Here is a 22,298-nt window from a genome sequence, read left to right as displayed (position 1 = left end):
CTCCTCTTGACAGTAAAGGTCTGACGATGCCTCTGACATAATTTGCAAGGGTCTGCAATCTATTTCTGTAAGGGGCCAGATAGTAAATGTTTTGGAGACTGCAATTTGTATGATCTCTCTCTTAAGTACTCAATACTCCAGTTTAGTGCAAAAGCAGCCATCAATGATACATAAATGAATGAGTGGAAGTGTGTTCTAATAAAACTTTATTTATACAAACAAGTGACAGTCCAGATTTGATTCATGGGCTATAGTTTATTGAGCTCTGAACAAGATTTCCATTTAATAATTTATTTCCATTATTATAGTTCCCAGGGAGCTCCAAACATCCTTTTCTTAAAAAATTAGTTATTATTGAAATATAGTTGATTTAAAATATTATGTTAGTTTCAGGCATTATATATATATAGATAGATATGTATTCTTTTCCACTATGGTTTACTATAGGATATTGAATATCATTCCCTGTGTTATTCAGTAGGACGTTGTTTATCCATCCTATATATAATACTTTGCATCTGCTAATCCCAAACTCCCAATCTACCCATCCCCACCCTTGGCAACCACAAGTCTGTTCTGTATATCTGTGAGCCTATTTCTGTTTTGTAAATAAATTCATTTGTGTCATATTTTAGATTCCACATATAAGTGATGTCATATGGTATTTGCCTTTTTCTGTCTGACTTACTTCACATGGTATAATAATCTCTAGGTTCATCCATGTTGCTACAAATGGTATTATTTATTCTTTTTTATGGCTGAGTAATATTCCATTGTATATACATACCACACTTTCTTTATCCATTCCTTTGTCAATGAAAATTTAGGTTACTTCCATGTCTTGGCTATCGTAAATACTGCTGCTATGAATATTGAGGTATATGTGTCTTTTTGAATTATATTTTTGTCCTGATATACGCCCAAGAGTGGAACTGCTGGATCATAAGCAATTCTGTTCTTAGTTTTTTGAGGAACTGCCATACTGTTCTCCATAGTGGCTGCACCAATTTACTCTCCCATCAACAGTGTGTAAGTGTCCCCTTTATCCACACTCTCTCCAGCATTTATTATTTGTAGAACTTTTAATGATGGACATTCTGACCACTGTGAGGTGGTACCTCATTGTAGTTTTGGTTTGCATGTCTCAAATAATTAGCAATGTTGAGTATTTTTTCATGTGTATTGGTCATCTGCACAAATGTTTTTTAAAAAAATCTTTGGGCTACAGTTTATGGGTTATTCAGTAAACATAGTAGACTTGTTGGGCTCTTGTTTTTAGATAAAGGATGGAAGCAACATTTCCCATCTAGAAAATGGTGGATACTACATAAGAATCTTATATACTCTGTCTTTGACCTGTGGTACCTAATACATTGTGAATATTTTATAGTTCCTTGTCAAATGAAGGAATGTGCTACCTTATTCCTTATGTCAGCTCTAGACTTACTCACCCTGCAGTTGATAGACAATTAGGTGGTTCTAGTGTTTCATTACTTAAGGCTGGAATAAATGTTACTATCTGCATGATAAATACATAGAAAGTATTTATTTAGGGTGATCTGGCAGAGCAGGGGTGAAGGAAATTAGGGGAGGACCACCCCTCAGATGGTAAGGAATCTGCCTGCAATGCGGGAGACCTGGGTTCAATCCCTGGCTCAGGAAGATCCTCTGGAGAAGAGAACAGCTACCCATTCCAGTAGAAGGGCCTGGAGAATTCCATGGACAGAGGAGTCTGGCAGGCTCCAGGGGGTCACAAAGAGTTGGAGATGGCTGAGTGACTTTCACTTTCTTTTTTTTTTTTTCCTTTTCACCCCATGGTACCAAGACTGCACAATTCTATTGGCACTTTAATAAGTAAATTTGTATAATGCGTTTGCAAAATGTTCTGGCTATCTATTTCTGGGTAGCAGCAAACTGTGTGCATTAAAACACCAATGATCATTTATTTCGCTCCTGAATGAATCTTCTACTTGGGCTGAGTTCACTGACAATGGCTTGACTTTGTTCCACATAGTGTCAGTTGAAGTGGCTCAACTGGGAGCTAGAGGATTCATTTTGAAAGAGGCTCACCCACAAGGCTGGCAAGCTGGTGATGGCTGTTGGCTGGTTGCTCTGCCAGGGCTGTGAGCTGGAGGTCTTAGCTCTTCTCCATGAGAGCTGTTTTTTTCATGGCTTATTGAGCTTCCTCACAGTACGGCAATTGAGTCAAGCATGAGCATCTCAAGAGAAGGTGTGGAAGTGTGTGATATTTTGATGACTTATCGTGGTAATTTTAATGACAGTGTCACTACCACCATAGTCACAAGTATGCTCAGATTCAAGTAGAGGAGATATAGACCCCACTGCTTGACAGAAGGAGTACCAAAAAAGGGCATTAAATTAAGGGTATACGAAATAGAAAGCATTGTTTCAGCCATCTTTGGAAAATACAAACTGTATTTGAAGATTTGTAACTCTGACTCTTTTTCCCTCCAGATATAGATGAATGCTCTCAAAGGCCCACACCATGTGGCCCTAACTCAATCTGCAGAAATCTGCCTGGGAGATATAGGTGCAGCTGTATGACTGGTTTCTCTTCTCCCACTGGAAATAACTGGATCTCAGGAAAGCGAGGCCGTTTCACCTGTAGAGGTAAAGGGCTCAGACATGGGTCTTTGGTGGACAGCTCCTACTGTTAGGAACGTGTGTTCTAACTTTAGACAACTAACGTTTTGTCTGCTCACTCTCCTCCACTGCTCTTCAGACTTTAATGAATGCCTCTCCCTTGGGGTCTGCCCTGAGTATTCTGAGTGCATCAACTCTTTGGGAAGCTACTGTTGCAGCTGCAAAGTTGGATTCACCTTTAAAAACTCCATCTGTGAAAGTATAGAGAATCTGATCTTTTTTACCTTCTCAATTAACGGAGAGCTTTGTTTGATGATCCTATGAAGTAAGGGTTATGATCCTCATTTTAGGAATGATCCAACTGAGGCTCAGAGAGGTAAAGTCCCTTGCCCAGAGATACACAGCTATTAAGTAGAAGAATGTGGATCTGAACTCCCATTGAGTGTCTACTGGTCTTTCTTGATGGCTCAGTTGGTAAAGAATCTGCCTGCAATGCGGGAGACCTGGGTTTGATCCCTGGATTGGGAAGATACCCCGGAGAAGAGAAAGGCTACCTGCTCCAGTATTCTGGCCTGGAGAATTCCATGGACAGTCTATGGGGTCACAAAGAGTCAGGCATGACTGAGCAACTTTCACTTCACTCTTCACTCTTGAGTGTCTACTATGAGTTAAGCAGTGAATCAGGCAGGACTTGAGAGTAACAGGGAGCTCTATCATTAGCATGATTCACACCTTTCCACTCCTGAGGGGAGATATTAACAACATCTGGAGATATTTTTGGTTGTTCAAACTGGTGGTGGTGATGGGGTGGTTGGTGTTACTGTCATCTGGTGGGTAGAGAACAGAGATCCTGCTAAACATCCTCCAATGCACAGAGCAGCCTCCCTACAACCAATAATAATCTGGTCCTAAATATCAGTAGTCCTGGGGAAAGCTCAGAACCAAACATCAAAACTTTTTCCTAAAAGATATTTAAATGAAGACCTGAAAGTTCTTTTTCTTTCTTTCTTTCTTTCTTTTTTTTAAAATACTTTTTGGCTGCTCCACATGGCATGGAGGGTCCTAGTTTCCACACCAGGGACTGAACCCGTGCCCCTTGCATTGGAAGTGCTGAGTCTTAACAACTGGATCAGCATGGAAGTTTCACCTGAGAATTATTCTTGATTCTCCTTTCCCTTTCATATTAAATCTGTCATTATGTCATTGGGCAATTGCTGCTACTGCTAAGTCACTTCAGTCGTGTCCGACTCTGTGCAACCCCATAGACAGCAGCCCACCAGGCTCCCCTGTCCCTGGGATTCTCCAGGCAAGAACACTGGAGTGGGTTGCCATTTCCTTCTCCAATGCATGAAAGGGAAAAGTGAAAGTGAAGTCGCTCAGTCGTGTCCGACTTCGCGACCCCATGGACTGCAGCCTATCAGGCACCTCCATTCATGGGATTTTCCAGGCGAGAGCACTGGAGTGGGTTGCTGTTGCCTTCTCTGCATTCTATCTGCTAAATGTGTCTTAAATCTCTCCACTTTTCTCTCTCCTTGGTTTATGTACCATCATTAGTACTGTAACCACCTCACTAGTCTCTCCATTTTTCTAGTGTTACTCCATCAAATTTATCCTCCACACTGAAGCCAGAATATTCTCATGAAGAGATAAGGGCTCCATCTTCCCGAGTCTGCTGCAGCACTATTATATATTTAAAGGGAGGGTGACTCCATCAAGCAATGCATGGAGTGGCTAAGCTCTTATCATATCCTCTTTGCTTGGAGTTGGAGATATTTACAGTCATCTATGACTTTTGCAATCTATTTGTAGCAGTTAGCTATTGCTGAGTAACAAAATCACCCTGAAAGTTAGTGACTAAAACAACAACCATTTATTTAGCTCTCTGGATTCCATGTGTTGGCAGTTTAGGTTCGGCTCTGCTGGTCAGTTCTTTCGGTTTCCACTGGGCTGGTCTATATGTGTTTCTGGGCAGCTGTGTGTCAGCTTCGCTTATCTTGGCTGGGCTGTCTCACATACCTGGAGCTCATCTGGGATGATTCATCTCTCTTCCATCTTGTCTTTTTTTTTATTAGCCTGGAGTTGTTCATATGGCACAGGCAAGGGGCCCAGTGTAGGAGTAGAAGGACATAGATTTCTCCATATCTAAGTTCTGAAGTAGCACCATGTTGCTTGCCCTGTATTGACTGGCTCAATGCAAGTCATAGAGTCAAGGGCTGGGGACCCAAACCCCACATCTGAAAGAGCAGAGTAGCAAGGTAACACTGTGTAGCACAAACCTCATCCAAAATAGTGGACACAGGGAGAATTAAAGGATGACAATGATCTGCAATCAATGATCATTATTGTTTGAAACTATTTGTCACTCTTTTGTGTGCATAAAGTTGGCCTGAATGTATTCTCATGGCCATGCCTAACATCAAGGGAGGTTAGGGAGAAGGGGAAAGTCTGGATATTGGGGCAGGTCAGGTGGAGACAATCTCGTGTTTGTAGTGTCCCATCTTTGCTGCTTCTCCTTCTTTGACATGGGTTTTCATTTCTACTCACCAGATGTGGACGAATGTGCCAATCCCAGAAGTTGCCCAGAGCATTCGACTTGCCACAACAGTGTTGGAAGCTACTCTTGTGTCTGCAACCCAGGTTTTCAATCCAGAAGTGGAAGGAAAAGTTTCCAGGGGCGAGGAGAGATGTGTGAAGGTATTTAGAGGGGTCTTCTGGGGAATCAAGTCCAATGTATTTGAAAAGACAGGAGTGGTGGGGAGAAGTTGAGGTGGGTCTTAGCTGAGTTCAAAGCCCTCATATGCAAAGCTGAAACCAATAGCAATTGATTCATTCATGCATTCATTCAACAAACACTTCTTGAGCACCTACTATATGCCAAGCATTATTCTAGGGATGGAGGATACTGTGATAACACAGAAAAAAAACATTTATTTTACTGGAACTTCTTATCATGGTGACAGAATTAGACAACAAACAAAATATAATCATGTATTTGGGCTGAGTTTGCTGCTCATGGCTTGACATTCTTCCATGCAGTGACAGTTGTGTTGGCTCAACTGGGGGCTAGAGGATCCACGTTGAAAGGGGCTCATTCACAAGGTGAAGGTGGTGCTGGCTGTTGGCTGGCAGCTCTGCCAGAGTTGTAAGCTGGAGGTCTAAGTTCTTCTCCACGAGAGCTGTTTTTTTGCATGGCTAGTTGAGCTTCCACACAGTATGGCAGCTGAGTCAAACATGGGCATCTCAAGAGAACCAGGTGGAAGTGTGTGATATTGTGATGACTTGGCATGGTATTTTTATGACCTAGTGTCACCACCACCACAGTCACACGCATCCTCAGATTCAAGGGGAGGAAATATAAACTTCATTGGTTGATGGAAGGAGTATCAAAGAAAGGACACTGAATTAAGGGCATTAGGAATGAAAGACATTGTTTCAACTATCTTTAGAAAATACAAACTATTTCCCAAGATGAAGAAAATTTATAACTGTTGACTCTGGAAATAATTGGATTCCTGGAAAGCCAGGTCATTTCACCTGTACAGGTAATGTGCTCAGGCTCTCAGGCATGGATCTTTTGTATACAGCTCCAATTGTGTTGGGTGCATACGTTTCCTGGGGGCTTCCCAGGTGCTAAAGAACCGGCCTACAAATGCAGGAGACACAGGTTTGATCCCTGGGTCAGGAAGATCCCCTTGAGGAGGGCATGGCTACCCACTCCAGTATTCTTGCCTGGAGAATCCCATGGACAGAGGAGCCTGGTGGGCTATAGCCCAGAGGGTCACAGAGACTCAGACACGACTGAAGTGACTTAGCATGCATGCACACATATGTGTTCTCACCTTAGACATCTAATCTTTATCTGCTCACTCTTCTCCGCTGCTCCTCAGGTGTTAATGAACGCCTTTCCTGTGGGGTCTTCCCAGAGCATTCTGAGTGCACCAACTGTTAAGCTACCATTGCAGCTGCCAAGTTCAATTCAGCTCTAACATCCTCAGTCAGTGAATGTGTGGAGAATCTGATCTTCTTTAGCTATTCAGTTAATTAAGAACTTCATTTGATGATGCTATGAGGTAGAGATGATGATTTTCTACCTGATTTTGATTGGAGATATTTGAAGTCATCTCTGATGTTTCTGGTCTATTTGTAGCAGTTAGCTATTGCTGAGTAATAAATCATCCCAGAGGTTAGGGGCTGAGACAGACACCATTTCGTTGTCTCTTCACCATGTGATGGCACTTTGAGTTGGGCTCTGCTGGTCAGTTCTTTAAGTGTTGACTGAGCTTGTTCCTGTGTTTGTGGTCAGTTGTGTGTCAGCTTTGCTGATCTTGGCTGGGCTGTCTCACATATCTGGGACTCATCTGGGATGATCCATCTCTCTTCTACTTTGTCTTTTTTGTTGTTAGCCTGGGGTTTATTCATATGATAGAGGCAAGGGGCCCAGTGTATAAGCAGAAACGAATAGGCTTCTTGAGGTCTAAGATTGGAAGTGGCACCACTTTACTTCTGCTGTACTTATTGGTTCAAAGCAAGTCACAGAACCAAACAGTGTGAAAAGGTGATGAACCAAACCCCACATCTTAAAGAGAAGAGTGACAAGGTTGCATTGTGTAGCACGAGCCTCATCCCAAGATGTGGACAGAGGGAGGAGTAAACGATGACAACCATTTCTGCAATCAGTGATCATTATGGCTTGAAAGTATTTGCCACCGTTTTGTGTGTGCATACAGTTGTCCACAGTTTATTCTCACGTCATGCCTCACTGCAAGGGAAGTTTTAGAGAAGGGGAAAATCTGGGTATTTGGGAGCATCAGGCGGCAAACAGGTGGAGTGAATCTCCTGTTTGCAGTCCCCTGTCCTTGCTTCTTCCTCTGACTTGATCTGGGTTTTCATTTCTACTCACCAGATGTGGACGAATGCGCCAATCCCAGAAGTTGCCCAGAGCATTCGACTTGCCACAACAGTCTTGGAAACTACTCTTGTGTCTGCAACTCAGGATATATAACCAGAAGTGGAAAGAAGAGTTTCCAGGGACCAGGGGAGACATGTCAAGGTAGGTGCAGGGGTCTTCTGGGGAATCAAGTCCAATCTGTTTGGAAAGACAGCAGTGCTGGAGGAAGAGTTTAAAGTTGAGGTAGGTCTCAGCTGAGTTCAAAGTCTTGTTTGCAGAACTGAAGCCAATTCATCCCTCATGCATTCATTCAACGAACACTTCTTGAGCACCTACTATATGCCAAGCATTATTCTAGGGATGGAGGATACTGTGATAACACAGAAAAAAACATTTATTCTACTGGAACTTCTTATCATGGTGAGAATCAGACAACAAACAAAATATAATCATGTATTTGGGCTGAGTTTGCTGCTCATGGCTTGACATTCTTCCATGCAGTGACAGTTGTGTTGGCTCAACTGGGGGCTAGAGGATCCACGTTGAAAGGGGCTCATTCACAAGGTGAAGGTGGTGCTGGCTGTTGGCTGGCAGCTCTGCCAGAGTTGTAAGCTGGAGGTCTAAGTTCTTCTCCACGAGAGCTGTTTTTTTGCATGGCTAGTTGAGCTTCCACACAGTATGGCAGCTGAGTCAAACATGGGCATCTCAAGAGAACCAGGTGGAAGTGTGTGATATTGTGATGACTTGGCATGGTATTTTTATGACCTAGTGTCACCACCACCACAGTCACACACATGCTCAGATTCAAGGGGAGGAAATATAAACCTCATTGGTTGATGGAAGGAGTATCAAAGAAAGGACACTGAATTAAGGGCATTAGGAATGAAAGACATTGTTTCAACTATCTTTGGAAAATACAAACTATTTCCCAAGATAGAAAATTTGTAACTGTGACTCTGGAAATAATTGGATTCCTGGAAAGCCAGGTCATTTCACCTGTACAGGTAATGTGCTCAGGCTCTCAGGCATGGATCTTTTGTATACAGCTCCAATTGTGTTGGGTGCATACGTTTCCTGGGGGCTTCCCAGGTGCTAAAGAACCGGCCTACAAATGCAGGAGACACAGGTTTGATCCCTGGGTCAGGAAGATCCCTTTGAGGAGGGCATGGCTACCCACTCCAGTATTCTTGCCTGGAGAATCCCATGGACAGAGGAGCCTGGTGGGCTATAGCCCAGAGGGTCACAGAGATTCAGACACGACTGAAGTGACTTAGCATGCATGCACACATATGTGTTCTCACCTTAGACACCTAATCTTTATCTGCTCACTCTTTCCCACTGCTCCTCAGGTGTTAATGAACGCCTTTCCTGTGGGGTCTTCCCAGAGCATTCTGAGTGCACCAACTGTTAAGCTACCATTGCAGCTGCCAAGTTCAATTCAGCTCTAACATCCTCAGTCAGTGAATGTGTGGAGAATCTGATCTTCCTTAGCTATTCAGTTAATTAAGAACTTCATTTGATGATGCTATGAGGTAGAGATTTTTATTTTCTACCTGATTTTGATTGGAGATATTTGAAGTCATCTCTGATGTTTCTGGTCTATTTGTAGCAGTTAGCTATTGCTGAGTAATAAATCATCCCAGAGGTTAGGGGCTGAGACAGACACCATTTCTTTGTCTCTCACCATGCATTGGCACTTTGAGTTGGGCTCTGCTGGTCAGTTCTTTAAGTGTCGACTGGGCTTGTTCCTGTGTTTGTGGTCAGTTGTGTGTCAGCTTTGCTGATCTTGGCTGGGCTGTCTCACATATCTGGGACTCATCTGGGATGATCCATCTCTCTTCTACCTTGTATTTTTTATTGTTAGCCTGGGGTTTGTTCATATGATAGAGGCAAGGGGCCCAGTGTATAAGCAGAAACGAATAGGCTTCTTGAGGTCTAAGATTGGAAGTGGCACCACTTTACTTCTGCTGTACTTATTGGTTCAAAGCAAGTCACAGAACCAAACAGTGTGAAAAGGTGATGAACCAAACCCCACATCTTAAACAGAAGAGTGACAAGGTTGCATTGTGTAGCACGAGCCTCATCCCAAGGTGTGGACACAGGGAGGAGAAAATGATGACAGCCATTTCTGCAATCAATGATCATTATGGCTTGAAAGTATTTGCCACCGTTTTGTGTGTGCATACAGTTGGCCAGAATTTATTCTCACGTCATGCTTCACTGCAAGGGAAGTTTTGAAGAAGGGGAAAGTCTGGGTATTTGCGAGCATCACGTGGCACACAGGTGGAGTGAATCTCCTGTTTTCAGTCCCCTGTCCTTGCTTCTTCCTCTGCCTTGATCTGGGTTTTCATTTCTACTCACCAGATGTGGACGAATGTGCCAATCCCAGAAGTTGCCCAGAGCATTCGACTTGCCACAACAGTCTTGGAAACTACTCTTGTGTCTGCAACTCAGGATATATATCCAGAAGTGGAAAGAAGAGTTTCCAGGGACCAGGGGAGACATGTCAAGGTAGGTGCAGGTGTCTTCTGGGGAGTCAAGTCCAATCTGTTTGGAAAGACAGCAGTGCTGGAGGAAGAGTTTGAAGTTGAGGTAGGTCTCAGCTGAGTTCAAAGTCTTGTTTGCGGAACTGAAGCCAATTCATCCCTCATGCATCCATTCAACAAACACTTCTTGAGCACCTGCTATATAGAAAAGAACTATTCGAGGAATAGAGGATACTGTAGTGAGTAACACAGGCAAAAATATTTGTTCTCCTGAAACTCCTTGTTGAGGGTGGGGAGAACCAGATGATAAGCAACATACGTGCATACATCCACTATTTTGGCTGACTTTGGTGATGATGACTTGACTTTGTTCCACAAAGTGTCAGTTGAGCTGGTTCAGCTGGGGGCTAGAAGATCCACTTTAAAGGGTTGCTCACTCACAAGGTGAAGCTGGTGCAGAATGAAGCTGTGGGCTTGAGGTCTTAGTTCTTCTCCACATGAGCTGTTTGTTTTTTTTTTTTTCTTTCATGGAGAATTAATTTTATTTATTTATTTATTTTACTTTACAATACTGTATTGGTTTTGCCATATATTGACATGAATCCACCACAGGTGTATACAAGCTCCCAATCCTGAATCCCCCTCCCACTCCCACCCCATATCATCTCTCTGGATCATCCCCATGCACCAGCCCCAAGCATCCTGTATCCTGTATCGAACATAGACTGGCACTTCATTTCTTACATGATAGTATACATGTTTCAATGCCATTCTCCCAAATCATCCCACCCTCTCCCTCTCCCTCAGAGTCCAAAAGTCCATTCTATACATCTGTGTCTCTTTTGCTGTCTCGCATACAGGGTCATCATTACCATCTTTCTAAATTCTGTATATATGTGTCAGTATACTGTATTGGTGTTTTTCTTTCTGGCTTACTTCACTCTGTATAATTGGCTCCAGTTTCATCCATCTCATTAGAACTATTTCAAATGTATTCTTTTTAATGGCTGAGTAATACTCCATTGTGTATATGTACCACAGCTTTCTTATCCATTCATCTGCTGATGGACATCTAGGTTGTTTCCATGTCCTGGCTATTATAAACAGTGTTGCAATGCACATTGGGGTACTTGTGTCTCTTTCAATTCTGGTTTCCTCGGTGTGTATGCCCAGCAGTGGGATTGCTGGGTCATAAGGCAGCTCTATTTGCAATTTTTAAAGGAATCTCCACACTGTTCTCCATAGTGGCTGTACTAGTTTGCATTCCCACCAACAGTGTAAGAGGGTTCCCTTTTCTCCACAGCCTCTCCAGCATTTTTTGCTTGTAGAATTTTGGATCGCAGCCATTCTGACTGGTGTGAAATGGTACCTCATTGTGGTTTTGATTTGCATTTCTCTGATAATGAGTGATGTTGAGCATCTTTTCATGTGTTTGTTAGCCATCCGTATCTCTTCCTTGGAGAAATGCCTATTTAGTTCTTTGGCTCATTTTTTGATTGGGTCGTTTATTTTTCTGGAGTTGAGCTGCATAAGTTGCTTGGATATTTTTGAGATTAGTTGTTTACCAGTTGCTTCATTTGCTATTGTTTTCTCCCATTCAGAAGGCTGTCTTTTCACCTTGCTTATAGTTTCCTTTGTTGTGCAGAAGCTTTTAATTTTAATTAGATCCCATTTGTTTATTTTTGCTTTTATTTCCAGTATTCTGGGAGGTGGATCATAGAGGATCCTGCTGTGATTTATGTCAGAGAGTGTTTTGCCTACATCCTCCTCTAGGAGTTTGATAGTTTCTGGTCTTCTGTTTAGATCTTTAATACATTTTGAGTTTATTTTTGTGTGTGGTGTTAGAAAGTGATCTAGTTTCATTCTTTTACAAGTGGTTGACCAGTTTTCCCAGCACCACTTGTTAAAGAGCTTGTCTTTACTTCATTGTATATTCTTGCCTCCTTTGTCGAAGATAAGGTGTCCATAGGTGTGTGCATATATCTCTGGGCTTTCTATTTTGTTCCATTGATCTATATTTCTGTCTTTGTGCCAGTACCATACTGTCTTGATGACTGTGGCTTTGTAGTAGAGCCTGAAGTCAGGCAAGTTGATTCCTCCAGTTCCATTCTTCTTTCTCAAGATTGCTTTGGCTATTCGAGGTTTTTTGTATTTCCATACAAATCTTGAAATTATTTGTTCAAGTTCTGTGATAAATACCGCTGGTAGCTTGATAGGGATTGCACTGAATCTGTAGATTACTTTGGGTAGTATACTCATTTTCACTATATTGATTCTTCCAATCCATGAACATGGTATATTTCTCCATCTATTAGTGTCCTCTTTGATTTCTTTCAGCAGTGTTTTATAGTTTTCGATATATAGGTCTTTAGTTTCTTTAGGTAGGTATATTCCTAAGTTTTTTATTCTTTTCGTTGCAATGGTGAATGGAATTGTTTGTTTAATTTCTTTTTCTACTTTCTCATTATTAGTGTATAGAAATGCAAGGGATTTCTGTGTGTTGATTTTGTATCCTGCAACTTTACTATATTCATTGATTAGCTCTAGTAAATTTCTGGTGGAGTCTTTAGGATTTTCTATGTAGAGGATCATATCATCTGCAAACAGTGAGAGTTTTACTTCTTCTTTTCCAATTTGGATGCCGTTGATTCCTTTTTCTGCTCTGATTGCTGTGGCCAAAACTTCCAGAACTATGTTGAATAGTAGTGGTGAAAGTGGGCACCCTTGTCTTGTTCCTGACTTTAGGGGAAATGCTTTCAAGTTTTCACCATTGAGGATAATGTTTGCTGTGGGTGTGTCATATATAGCTTTTATTATGTTGAGGTATGTTCCTTCTATTCCTGCTTTCTGAAGAGTTTTTATCATAAATGGATGTTGAATTTTGTCAAAGGCCTTCTCTGCATCTATTGAGATAATCATATGGCTTTTATTTTTCAATTTGTTAATGTGGTGAATTACACTGATTGATTTGCGGATATTGAAGAATCCTTGCATCCCTGGGATAATGCCCACTTGGTCATGGTGTATGAGCTTTTTAATGTGTTGTTGGATTCTGATTGCTAGAATTTTGTTGAGGATTTTTTGCATCTATGTTCATCAGTGATATTGGCCTGTAGTTTTCTTTTTTTTGGCGTCTTTGTCAGGTTTTGGTATTAGGGTGATGGTGGCCTCATAGAATGAGTTTTGAAGTTTACCTTCCTCTGCAATTTTCTGGAAGAGTTTGAGTAGGATAGGTGTTAGCTCTTTACATTTTTGGTAGAATTTAGCTGTGAAGCCGTCTGGACCTGGGCTTTTGTTTGCTGGAAGATTTCTGATTACAGTTTCAATTTCCGTGCTTGTGATGGGTCTGTTAAGATTTTCTATTTCTTCCTGGTTCAGTTTTGGAAAGCTGTACTTTTCTAAGAATTTGTCCATTTCTTCCACGTTGTCCATTTTACTGGCATATAATTGCTGATAGTAGTCTCTTATGATCCTTTGTATTTCTGTGTTGTCTGTTGTGATCTCTTCATTATCATTTCTAATTTTATTGATTTGATTTTTCTCTCTTTGTTTCTTGATGAGTCTGGCTAATGGTTTGTCAGTTTCATTTATCCTTTCAAAGAACCAGCTTTTGGCTTTGTTGATTTTTGCTATGGTCTCTGTTGTTTCTTTTGCATTTATTTCTGCCCTAATTTTTAAGATTTCTTTCCTTCTACTAACTCTGGGGTTCTCCATTTCTTCCTTTTCTAGTTGCTTTAGGTATAGAGTTAGGTTATTTATTTGACTTTTTTCTTGTTTCTTGAGGTATGCCTGTATTGCTATGAAGTTTCCTCTAAGCACTGCTTTTATAGTGTCCCATAGGTTTTGGGTTGTTGTGTTTCATTTTCATTCGTTTCTATGCATAATTTTATTTCTTTTTTGATTTCGTCTGTGATTTGTTGGTTATTCAGATGTGTGTTGTTTAGCCTCCATATGTTGGGATTTTTAATAGTTTTTCTCCTGTAATTGAGATCTAATCTTAGTGCATTATGATAAGAAAAGATGCTTGGAATGATTTCGGTTTTTTTTTTTTTTAATTTATCAAGGTTAGATTTATGGCCCAGCATGTGATCTATCCTGGAAAAGGTTCCGTGAGCACTTGAGAAAAAGTGAAATTCATTGTTTTGGGGTGAAATGTCCTATAGATATCAATTAGGTCTAACTGGTCTATTGTATCATTTAAAGTTTGTGTTTCTTTGTTAATTTTCTATTTAGTTGATCTGTCCATAGGTGTGAGTGGGGTATTAAAGTCTCCCACTATTATTGTGTTATTGTTAATTTCCCCTTTCATGCTTGTTAGCATTTGTCTTACATATTGCGGTGCTCCTATGTTGGGTGCATATATATTTATAATTGTTATGTCTTCTTCTTGGATTGATCCTTTGATCATTATGTATGCTGCCTACAAGAGACCCAAATCAAAACAACGGACACATATAGACTGAAAGTGAAGAGCTGGAAAAACATATTCCACGCAAATAGAGACCAAAAGAAAGAAGGAGTAGCAATACTCATCTCCGATAAAATAGACTTTAACACAAAGGCTGTGGAAAGAGACAAAGAAGGCCACCACATGAGCTGTTTTATCATGGCTCTTTGAGCTTCCTCACAGTATGGTGGCTGAGTCAAACATGAGCATTCCAAAAGAACAAGGTGAAGATGTGTGATAGTTTTATGACTTAGCACAATACTTTCATGAGCTAGTGTCACCACTGCATAGTCACAGAGATGCTCAGATTAAAGAGGAGGAGATATAGAGCCTGCTCAATGGAAGACGTACCCAAGAAGAGACACTGAATGAAGGGCATATGGAAGAGAAGACATTGTTTCAACCATCTTTGGAAGATCCTAGTTGTATTTGAAGAAACTGTGTAACTTTGACTCTTTCTCTCCAGATATAAATGAATGTTCTCAAAGGCCCCCACTTTGTGGTCCTAACTCAATCTGCAGAAACCTTCCAGGAAGGTATGAGTGCAGCTGTTTGACTGGTTTCTCTTCTCCCACTGGAAATAACTGGACCTCTGGAAAGCCAGGTCATTTTGCCTGTACAGGTAATGAGCTCAGATTCTCAGGCTTGGGTCTTTTGTAGACTACTCCTATTGAGTTGAGTACATAGTGTGCTAAACTTGGACACCTAATCTTTGGTCTGCTCACTCTCCTCCACTACTCCTCAGACATTAATGAATGCCTCTCCCATGGGGTCTGCCCAGAGCATTCTGAGTGCACCAACTCTTTGGGAAGCTACCGTTGCAGCTGCAAAGTTGGATTCAGCTCTGGAAACTACACCTGTGAATGTACAGAGAACCTGATTTCTTTTAGCTACTCCCTTAATTAAGCACTTTAGTTGATGATCCTATGAGCTAGAGACTTTGATCTCCATTTTAGGAATGATCCAAATAAGGCCCAGAAAGTAAAGTGACTAGCTCAAGGATACACAGCTAGTAAGTAGAAAAACACGGGTTTGAACTCTTGTTGAGGGTGTACTATGAGTTGAGCAGTGGGCCAAGCAGTATTTGAGAGCACTGGAGGACTCATTCCCTAGCCTGATTTTTGCCCTGCTGGGGGCGCGGGTGGTATTGACAATGTCTGGAGACACTTTTGTCCAAACTGGTGGTGGTGCTGTGTTGGATGTGTAACAGTCATCTGGTGGGTAGAGACCAGAGATCCTGCTAAACCTCCTCCAATGCACAGAATAACCTTCCCGCAAGCAAGAATGCTTGATCCCAAATGTAAATAGTACTGAGATAGAGACACTCCTTCCCAGGGAGATCTCAGACCCAAATGTTAGAACTTTTCCCTGAAAGGTATTTTCATGAACCTGTGAGTTATTCTTGATCCTTGCTCCTTTTCCATATGAAATGATTCATCATGTCATTGGGCAATCTACCTGCTAAATGTGTCTCGAATCTCTCCAGTCTTTTCCATCCTTGGTTTAGGTCCAACATTATTGCAGCAGTCTTCTCATTGTTTCTAATGGTGCTCCCTCAAATCTATCATTTACACTGCAGCCAGTATGTAACACTCTCACCTGGAGTTAAGGCCTCCAGTTTCCTGAGTCTGCACAACACTATTATTTATTTATAGTGAGGATGGATCTTGGGTACCTCATCTTGAAGTTAGAGACATTTGAAGTCATCTCTGACATTTCTGATCTATTTGAAGAAGTTAGCTATCGCTGAGTAACAAATCACCCCAAAAGTTACTGGCTGAAACAACTGCAATTTTTAATTTCTTGATTCCATGATTGGCACCTTAGGTTAGGCTCTGCTGCTCAGTTCTGGTCTCCCCTGGGCTTTTCATGTGTTTGTGGTCAGCTGTGTGTCAGCTTTGCCAATCATGGCTGGGCCGTCTCACAAATCTGGGACTCATCTGGGATGATCCATCTCTCTTTCCCTTTGTCTTTTTCTTATTAGCCTGAGGTTTGTTCAAATGGCAGAGGCAAGGGGCCCAATGTATGAGCAGAAGCAAATAGGTTTCTTGAGGTCTAAGTCTGGAAGTGGCACCGCATTGCTTCTGCCATTTCAATTGGACAGTGCAAGTTATAGAGCCAGCTAGAGTCAAGGACTGGTCAACCAAACTGCATGTCTTAAAGAGAGGAGTGACAAGGTCACACTGTGTAGCACAGACTTCATCCCAAAGTGCGGACACAGGGAGGAGTAAAAGATGACACCCATTTCTGCAATCTATAATCATTACAGTTTGAAACAAATGCCAGCCTTTTGCTTGCATACAATTGGCCAGAATTTATTCTCATGTCATGCCTAATTCCAAGGGAACTTAGAAAGATTGAGAAACTCTGGATATTGGTGGGGGGAACATCTGGTGTAGAACAGGTGGGATGAATCTCCTGTTTGCAGTGTTCTGTTCTCACTGCTTCTTCTACCTTGACCCGGGCTTTCATTTCTACTCACCAGATGTGGATGAATGTGCCAATTCCAGAAGTTGCCCAGAGCATTCGACTTGCCACAACAGTCTTGGAAGCTACTCTTGTGTCTGCAACCCGGGTTTTCAATCCAGAAGTGGAAGGAAAAGTTTCCCTGGGCAAGGAGAGATGTGTGAAGGTATTTGCAGGGGTCTTCAGGGAATCAAGTCCAATGTGTTTGAAAAGTCAGAAGTGGTGAGGAGAAGTTGAGGTGGGTCTTAGCTGAGTTCAAAGCCCTCATATGCAAAGCTGAAACCAATAGCAATTGATTCATTCGTGCATTCATTCAACAAACACTTCTTGAGCACCTACTGTGTGCCAAGCATTATTCTAGGGATGGAGGATACTGTGATAACACAGAAAAAAATATTTATTCTACTGGAACTTCTTATCATGGTGAGAGAATCAGACAACAAACAAAATACAGTCATGTATTTTGGCTGTGTGCTATCTGACAGAGTTTGCTGCTGATGGCTTGACATTCTTCCATGCAGTGACAGTTGTGTTGGCTCAACTGAGGGTACTGGATCCACGTTGAAAGGGGCTCACTCACAAGGTGAAAGTGGTGCTGGCTGTTGGCTGGCAGCTCTGCCAGAGTTGTAAGCTGGAGGTCTATGTTCTTCTGCATGCTGCTAGTTCACTTCAGTCATGACCGACTTTGTGCGACCCCATGGACTGCACCACCCAGGTTCCTCTGTCCATGGCATTTTCCAAGCAAGAGTACTAGAGTGGGTTTCCATTGCCTTCTCAATGAGAGCTGTTTATTTTCATGGCTAGAAGAGCGTCCAAACACTATGGCAGCTGAGTCAAGCATGGGCATCTCAAGAGAACCAGGTGGAAGTGTGTGGTATTGTGATGACTTGGCATGGTATTTTTATGACCTAATGTCACCACCACCACAGTCACACGCATGATGAGATTCAAGGGGAGGAAATACAAGTCTCATTGGTTAATGGAAGGAGTATCAAAGAAAGGACATTGAATTAAAGGCATTAGGAATGAAAGACATTGTTTCAACTATATTTGGAAAATACAAACTATTTCCCAAGTTAAAGAACATTTGTAACTCTGTTTTCTGGAAATAATTGGTTCCCTGGAAAGCCAGGTCATTTCACCTGTACAGGTAATGTGATCAGGCTCTCAGACATGGGGCTTTTGTGGACAGCTCCGATTATGTTGGGTGCATACGTTTTCTGGGGTTTCCCAGGTGCGAAAGAACCGGCCTACAAATGCAGGAGACACAGGTTTGATCCCTGGGTCAGAAAGATCCCCTTGAGAAGGGCATGGCAACCCACTCCAGTATTCTTGCCTGGAGAATCCCATGGACAGAGGAGTCTGGTGGGCTACAGCCCATAGGGTCACAGAGATTCAGACACGACTGAAGTGACTTAGCATGCAGCACACATATGTGTTCTCACCTTAGACACCTAATCTCTATCTGCTCACTCTTCTCCACTGCTCCTCAGAGGTTAATGAACGCGTTTCCTGTGGGGTCTTCCCAGAGCATTCTGAGTGCACCAACTTTTAAGCTACCATTGCAGCTGCCAAGTTCAATTCAGCTCTAACATCCTCAGTCAGTGAATGTGTGGAGAATCTGATCTTCCTTAGCTATTCAATTAATTAAGAACTTCATTTGATGATGCTATGAGGTAGAGATTTTTATTTTCTACCTGATTTTGATGGAGATATGTGACGTCATCTCTGATGTTTCTGGTCTATTTGTAGCAGTTAGCTATTGCTGAGTAATAAATCATTCCAGAGGTTAGTGGCTGAAACAAACACCATTTCTTTGTGTCTTGACCATGTGTTGGCACTTTGAGTTAGGCTCCGCTGGTCAGTTCTTTAAGCGTTGACTGGGCTTGTTCCTGTGTTTGTGGTCAGTTGTGTGTCAGCTTTGCTGGTCTTGGCTGGGCTGTCTCACATATCTGGGACTCATCTGGGATGATCCATCTCTCTTCTACTTTGTCTTTTTTGTTGTTAGCCTGGGGTTGGTTCATGTGGTAGAGGCAAGGGGCCCAGTGTATAAGCAGAAGCAAATAGACTCCTTGAGGTGTAAGTTTTGAAGTGGCACCACTTTACTTCTGCTGTACTTATTGGTTCAAAGCAAGTTACAGAACCAGAGAGAGTGAAGAGATGGTGAGCCAAACACCACATCTTAAAGAGAAGAGTGACAAGGTCTCATGGTGTAGCACGAACCTCATCCCACGGTGTGGACAGAGGGAGGAGTAAACGATGACAGCCATTTCTGCAATCAATGATCATTATGGCTTGAAAGTATTTGCCACCGTTTTCTGTGTGCATACAGTTCGCTAGAATTTATTCTCACATCATGCCTCACTGCAAGGGAAGTTTTGGAGAAGGGGAAAGTCTAGGTATCTGGGAACATCAGGTGGCAAACAGGTGGAGTGAATCTCCTGTTTGCAGTCCCCTGTCCTTGCTTCTTCCTCTGCCTTGATCTGGGTTTTCATTTCTACTCACCAGATGTGGACGAATGTGCCAATCCCAGAAGTTGCCCAGAGCATTCGACTTGCCACAACAGTCTTGGAAACTACTCTTGTGTCTGCAACTCAGGATATATATCCAGAAGTGGAAAGAAGAGTTTCCAGCGACCCGAGGAGATATGTCAAGGTAGGTGCAGGAGTCTTCTGTGGAATCAAGTCCATTCTTTTTGGAAAGACAGCAGTGCTGGACAAAGAGTTAGAAGTTGAGGTAGGTCTCAGCTGAGTTCAAAGTCTTGTTTGCAGATCTGAAGCCAATTCATCCATTCGTGCATTCATTCAGCAAACACTTCTTGAGCACCTGCTATATAGAAAAGAACTATTGAGAATTTCACCTTTTTCTCAAGTGCTCACTGAAACTTCTCCATGATAGATCACATCCTGGGCCATAAATCTAAACTTGATAAATTAAAAAAAACCGAAATCATTGTAAGCATCTTTTCTGACCATAATGCATTAGGATTAGATCTCAATTACCGGAGAAAAACTATTAAAAATTCCAACATATGGAGGCTAAACAACACACTTCTGAATAACCAACAAATCTCAGAAGAAATAAAAAAAAAAAACAAAAAATGCATAGAAACTAATGAAAATGAAAACACAACAACCCAAAACCTATGGGACACTATAAAAGCAGTGCTTAGAGGAAGCTTCATAGCAATACAGGCATACCTCAAGAAACAAGAAAAAAGTCAAATAAATAACCTAAGTCTATACCTAAAGCAACTAGAAAAGAAAGAAATGGAGAACCCCAGAGTTAGTAGAAGGAAAGAAATCTTAAAAATTAGGGCAGAAATAAATGCAAAAGAAACAACAGAGACCATAGCAAAAATCAACAAAGCCAAAAGCCTGTTCTTTGAAAGAATAAATAAACTGACAAATCATTAGCCAGACTCATCAAGAAACAAAGAGAGAAACATCAAATCAATAAAATGAGAAATGAAAATGGAGAGATCACAACAGACAACACAGAAATACAAAGGATCATAAGAGACTACTATCAGCAATTATATGCCAATAAATGGACAACGTGGAAGAAATGGACAAATTCTTAGAAAAGTACAACTTTCCAAAACTGAACCAGGAAGAAATAGAAAATCTTAACAGACCCATCACAAGCACGGAAATTGAAACTGTAATCAGAAATCTTCCAGCAAACAAAAGCCCAGGTCCAGACGGCTTCACAGCTGAATTCTACCAAAAATGTAGTGAAGAGCTAACACCTATCCTACTCAAACTCTTCCAGAAAATTGCAGAGGAAGGTAAACTTCAAAACTCATTCTATGAGGCCACCATCACCCTAATACCAAAACCTGACAAAGACGCCACAAAAAAAGAAAACCACAGGCCAATATCACTGATGAACATAGATGCAAAAATCCTCAACAAAATTCTAGCAATCAGAATCCAACAGCACTTTAAAAAGATCATACACCATGACCAAGTGGGCTTTATCCCAGGGATGCAAGGATTCTTCAATATCCGCAAATCAATCAATGTAATTCACCACATTAACAAATAGAAAAATAAAAGCCATATGATTATCTCAATAGATGCAGAGAAGGCCTTTGACAAAATTCAACATCCATTTATGATAAAAACTCTCCAGAAAGCAGGAATAGAAGGAACATACCTCAACATAATAAAAGCTATATATGACACACCCACAGCAAACATTATCCTCAATGGTGAAAAATTGAAAGCATTTCCCCTAAAGTCAGGAACAAGACAAGGGTGCCCCCTTTCACCGCTACTATTCAACATAGTTCTGTAAGTTTTGGTCACAGCAATCAGAGCAGAAAAAGGAATAAACGGCATCCAAATTGGAAAAGAAGAAGTAAAACTCTCACTGTTTGCAGATGACATGAGCCTCTACATAGAAAACCCTAAAGACTCCACCAGAAAATTACTAGAGCTAATCAATGAGTATAGTAAAGTTGCAGGATATAAAATCAACACACAGAAATCCCTTGCATTCCTATACACTAATAATGAGAAAGTAGAAAAAGAAATTAAAGAAACAATTCCATTCACCATTGCAACGAAAAGACAAAATACTTAGGAATATATCTACCTAAAGAAACTAAAGACCTATATATCCAAAACTATAAAACACTGCTGAAAGAAATCAAAGAGGACACTAATAGATGGAGAAATACACCATGTTCATGGGTCAGAAGAATCAATATAGTGAAAATGAGTATACTACGTAAAGCAATCTACAGATTCAATGCAATCCCTATCAAGCTACCAGCAGTATTTTTCACAGAGCTAGAACAAATAATTTCACAATTTATATGGAAATACAAAAACCTCGAATAGCCAGAGCAATCTTGAGAAAGAAGAATGAAACTGGAGGAATCAACTTGCCTGACTTCAGTCTCTACTGCAAAGCCACAGTCATCAGGACTGTATGGAACTGGCACAAAGACAGAAATATAGATCAATGGAACAAAATAGAAAGCCCAGAGATATATGCACACACCTATGGACACTTTATCTTCGACCAAGGAGGCAAGAATATACAATGAAGTAAAGACAATCTCTTTAACAAGTGGTGCTGGGAAAACTGGTCAACCACTTGTAAAAGAATGACACTAGATCACTTTTTAACACCACACACAAAAATAAACTCTAAATGGATTAAAGATCTAAATGTAAGACCAGAAACTATAAAACTCCTAGAGGAGAACATAGGCAAAACACTCTCCGACATAAATCACAGCAGGATACTCTATGATCTATCCTCCAGAATTCTGGAAAAAAAGCAAAAATAAACAAATGGGATCTAATTAAAATTAAAAGCTTCTGCACAACAAAGGAAAATATAAGCAAGGTGAAAAGACAGCCTTCTGAATGGGAGAAAATAATAGCAAATG

At 41.3% G+C, this 22,298-nt stretch overlaps 1 protein-coding gene across 1 annotated transcript in view; it reads left to right on the top strand.

Moving 5' to 3' along the window:
• The window catches only part of ADGRE1 (adhesion G protein-coupled receptor E1), a 76,519-nt gene that overhangs the window by 8,386 nt on the left and 45,835 nt on the right, over positions 1 to 22,298 (top strand). Inside the window, exons 4-6 of the mRNA XM_052643222.1 lie at positions 2,476 to 2,631; positions 2,744 to 2,863; positions 5,152 to 5,298. Of these exons, the coding sequence (XP_052499182.1) occupies positions 2,476 to 2,631; positions 2,744 to 2,863; positions 5,152 to 5,298 (423 nt within the window). The remainder of the gene's footprint in view (positions 1 to 2,475; positions 2,632 to 2,743; positions 2,864 to 5,151; positions 5,299 to 22,298) is intronic.

Source organism: Budorcas taxicolor, chromosome 7 (genome assembly GCF_023091745.1).
Source record: "Budorcas taxicolor isolate Tak-1 chromosome 7, Takin1.1, whole genome shotgun sequence".
Lineage (NCBI taxonomy): Eukaryota > Metazoa > Chordata > Mammalia > Artiodactyla > Bovidae > Budorcas > Budorcas taxicolor.
Note: the sequence above shows the minus strand (reverse complement) of the source record. Positions and strands in the feature narration are given on the sequence as shown.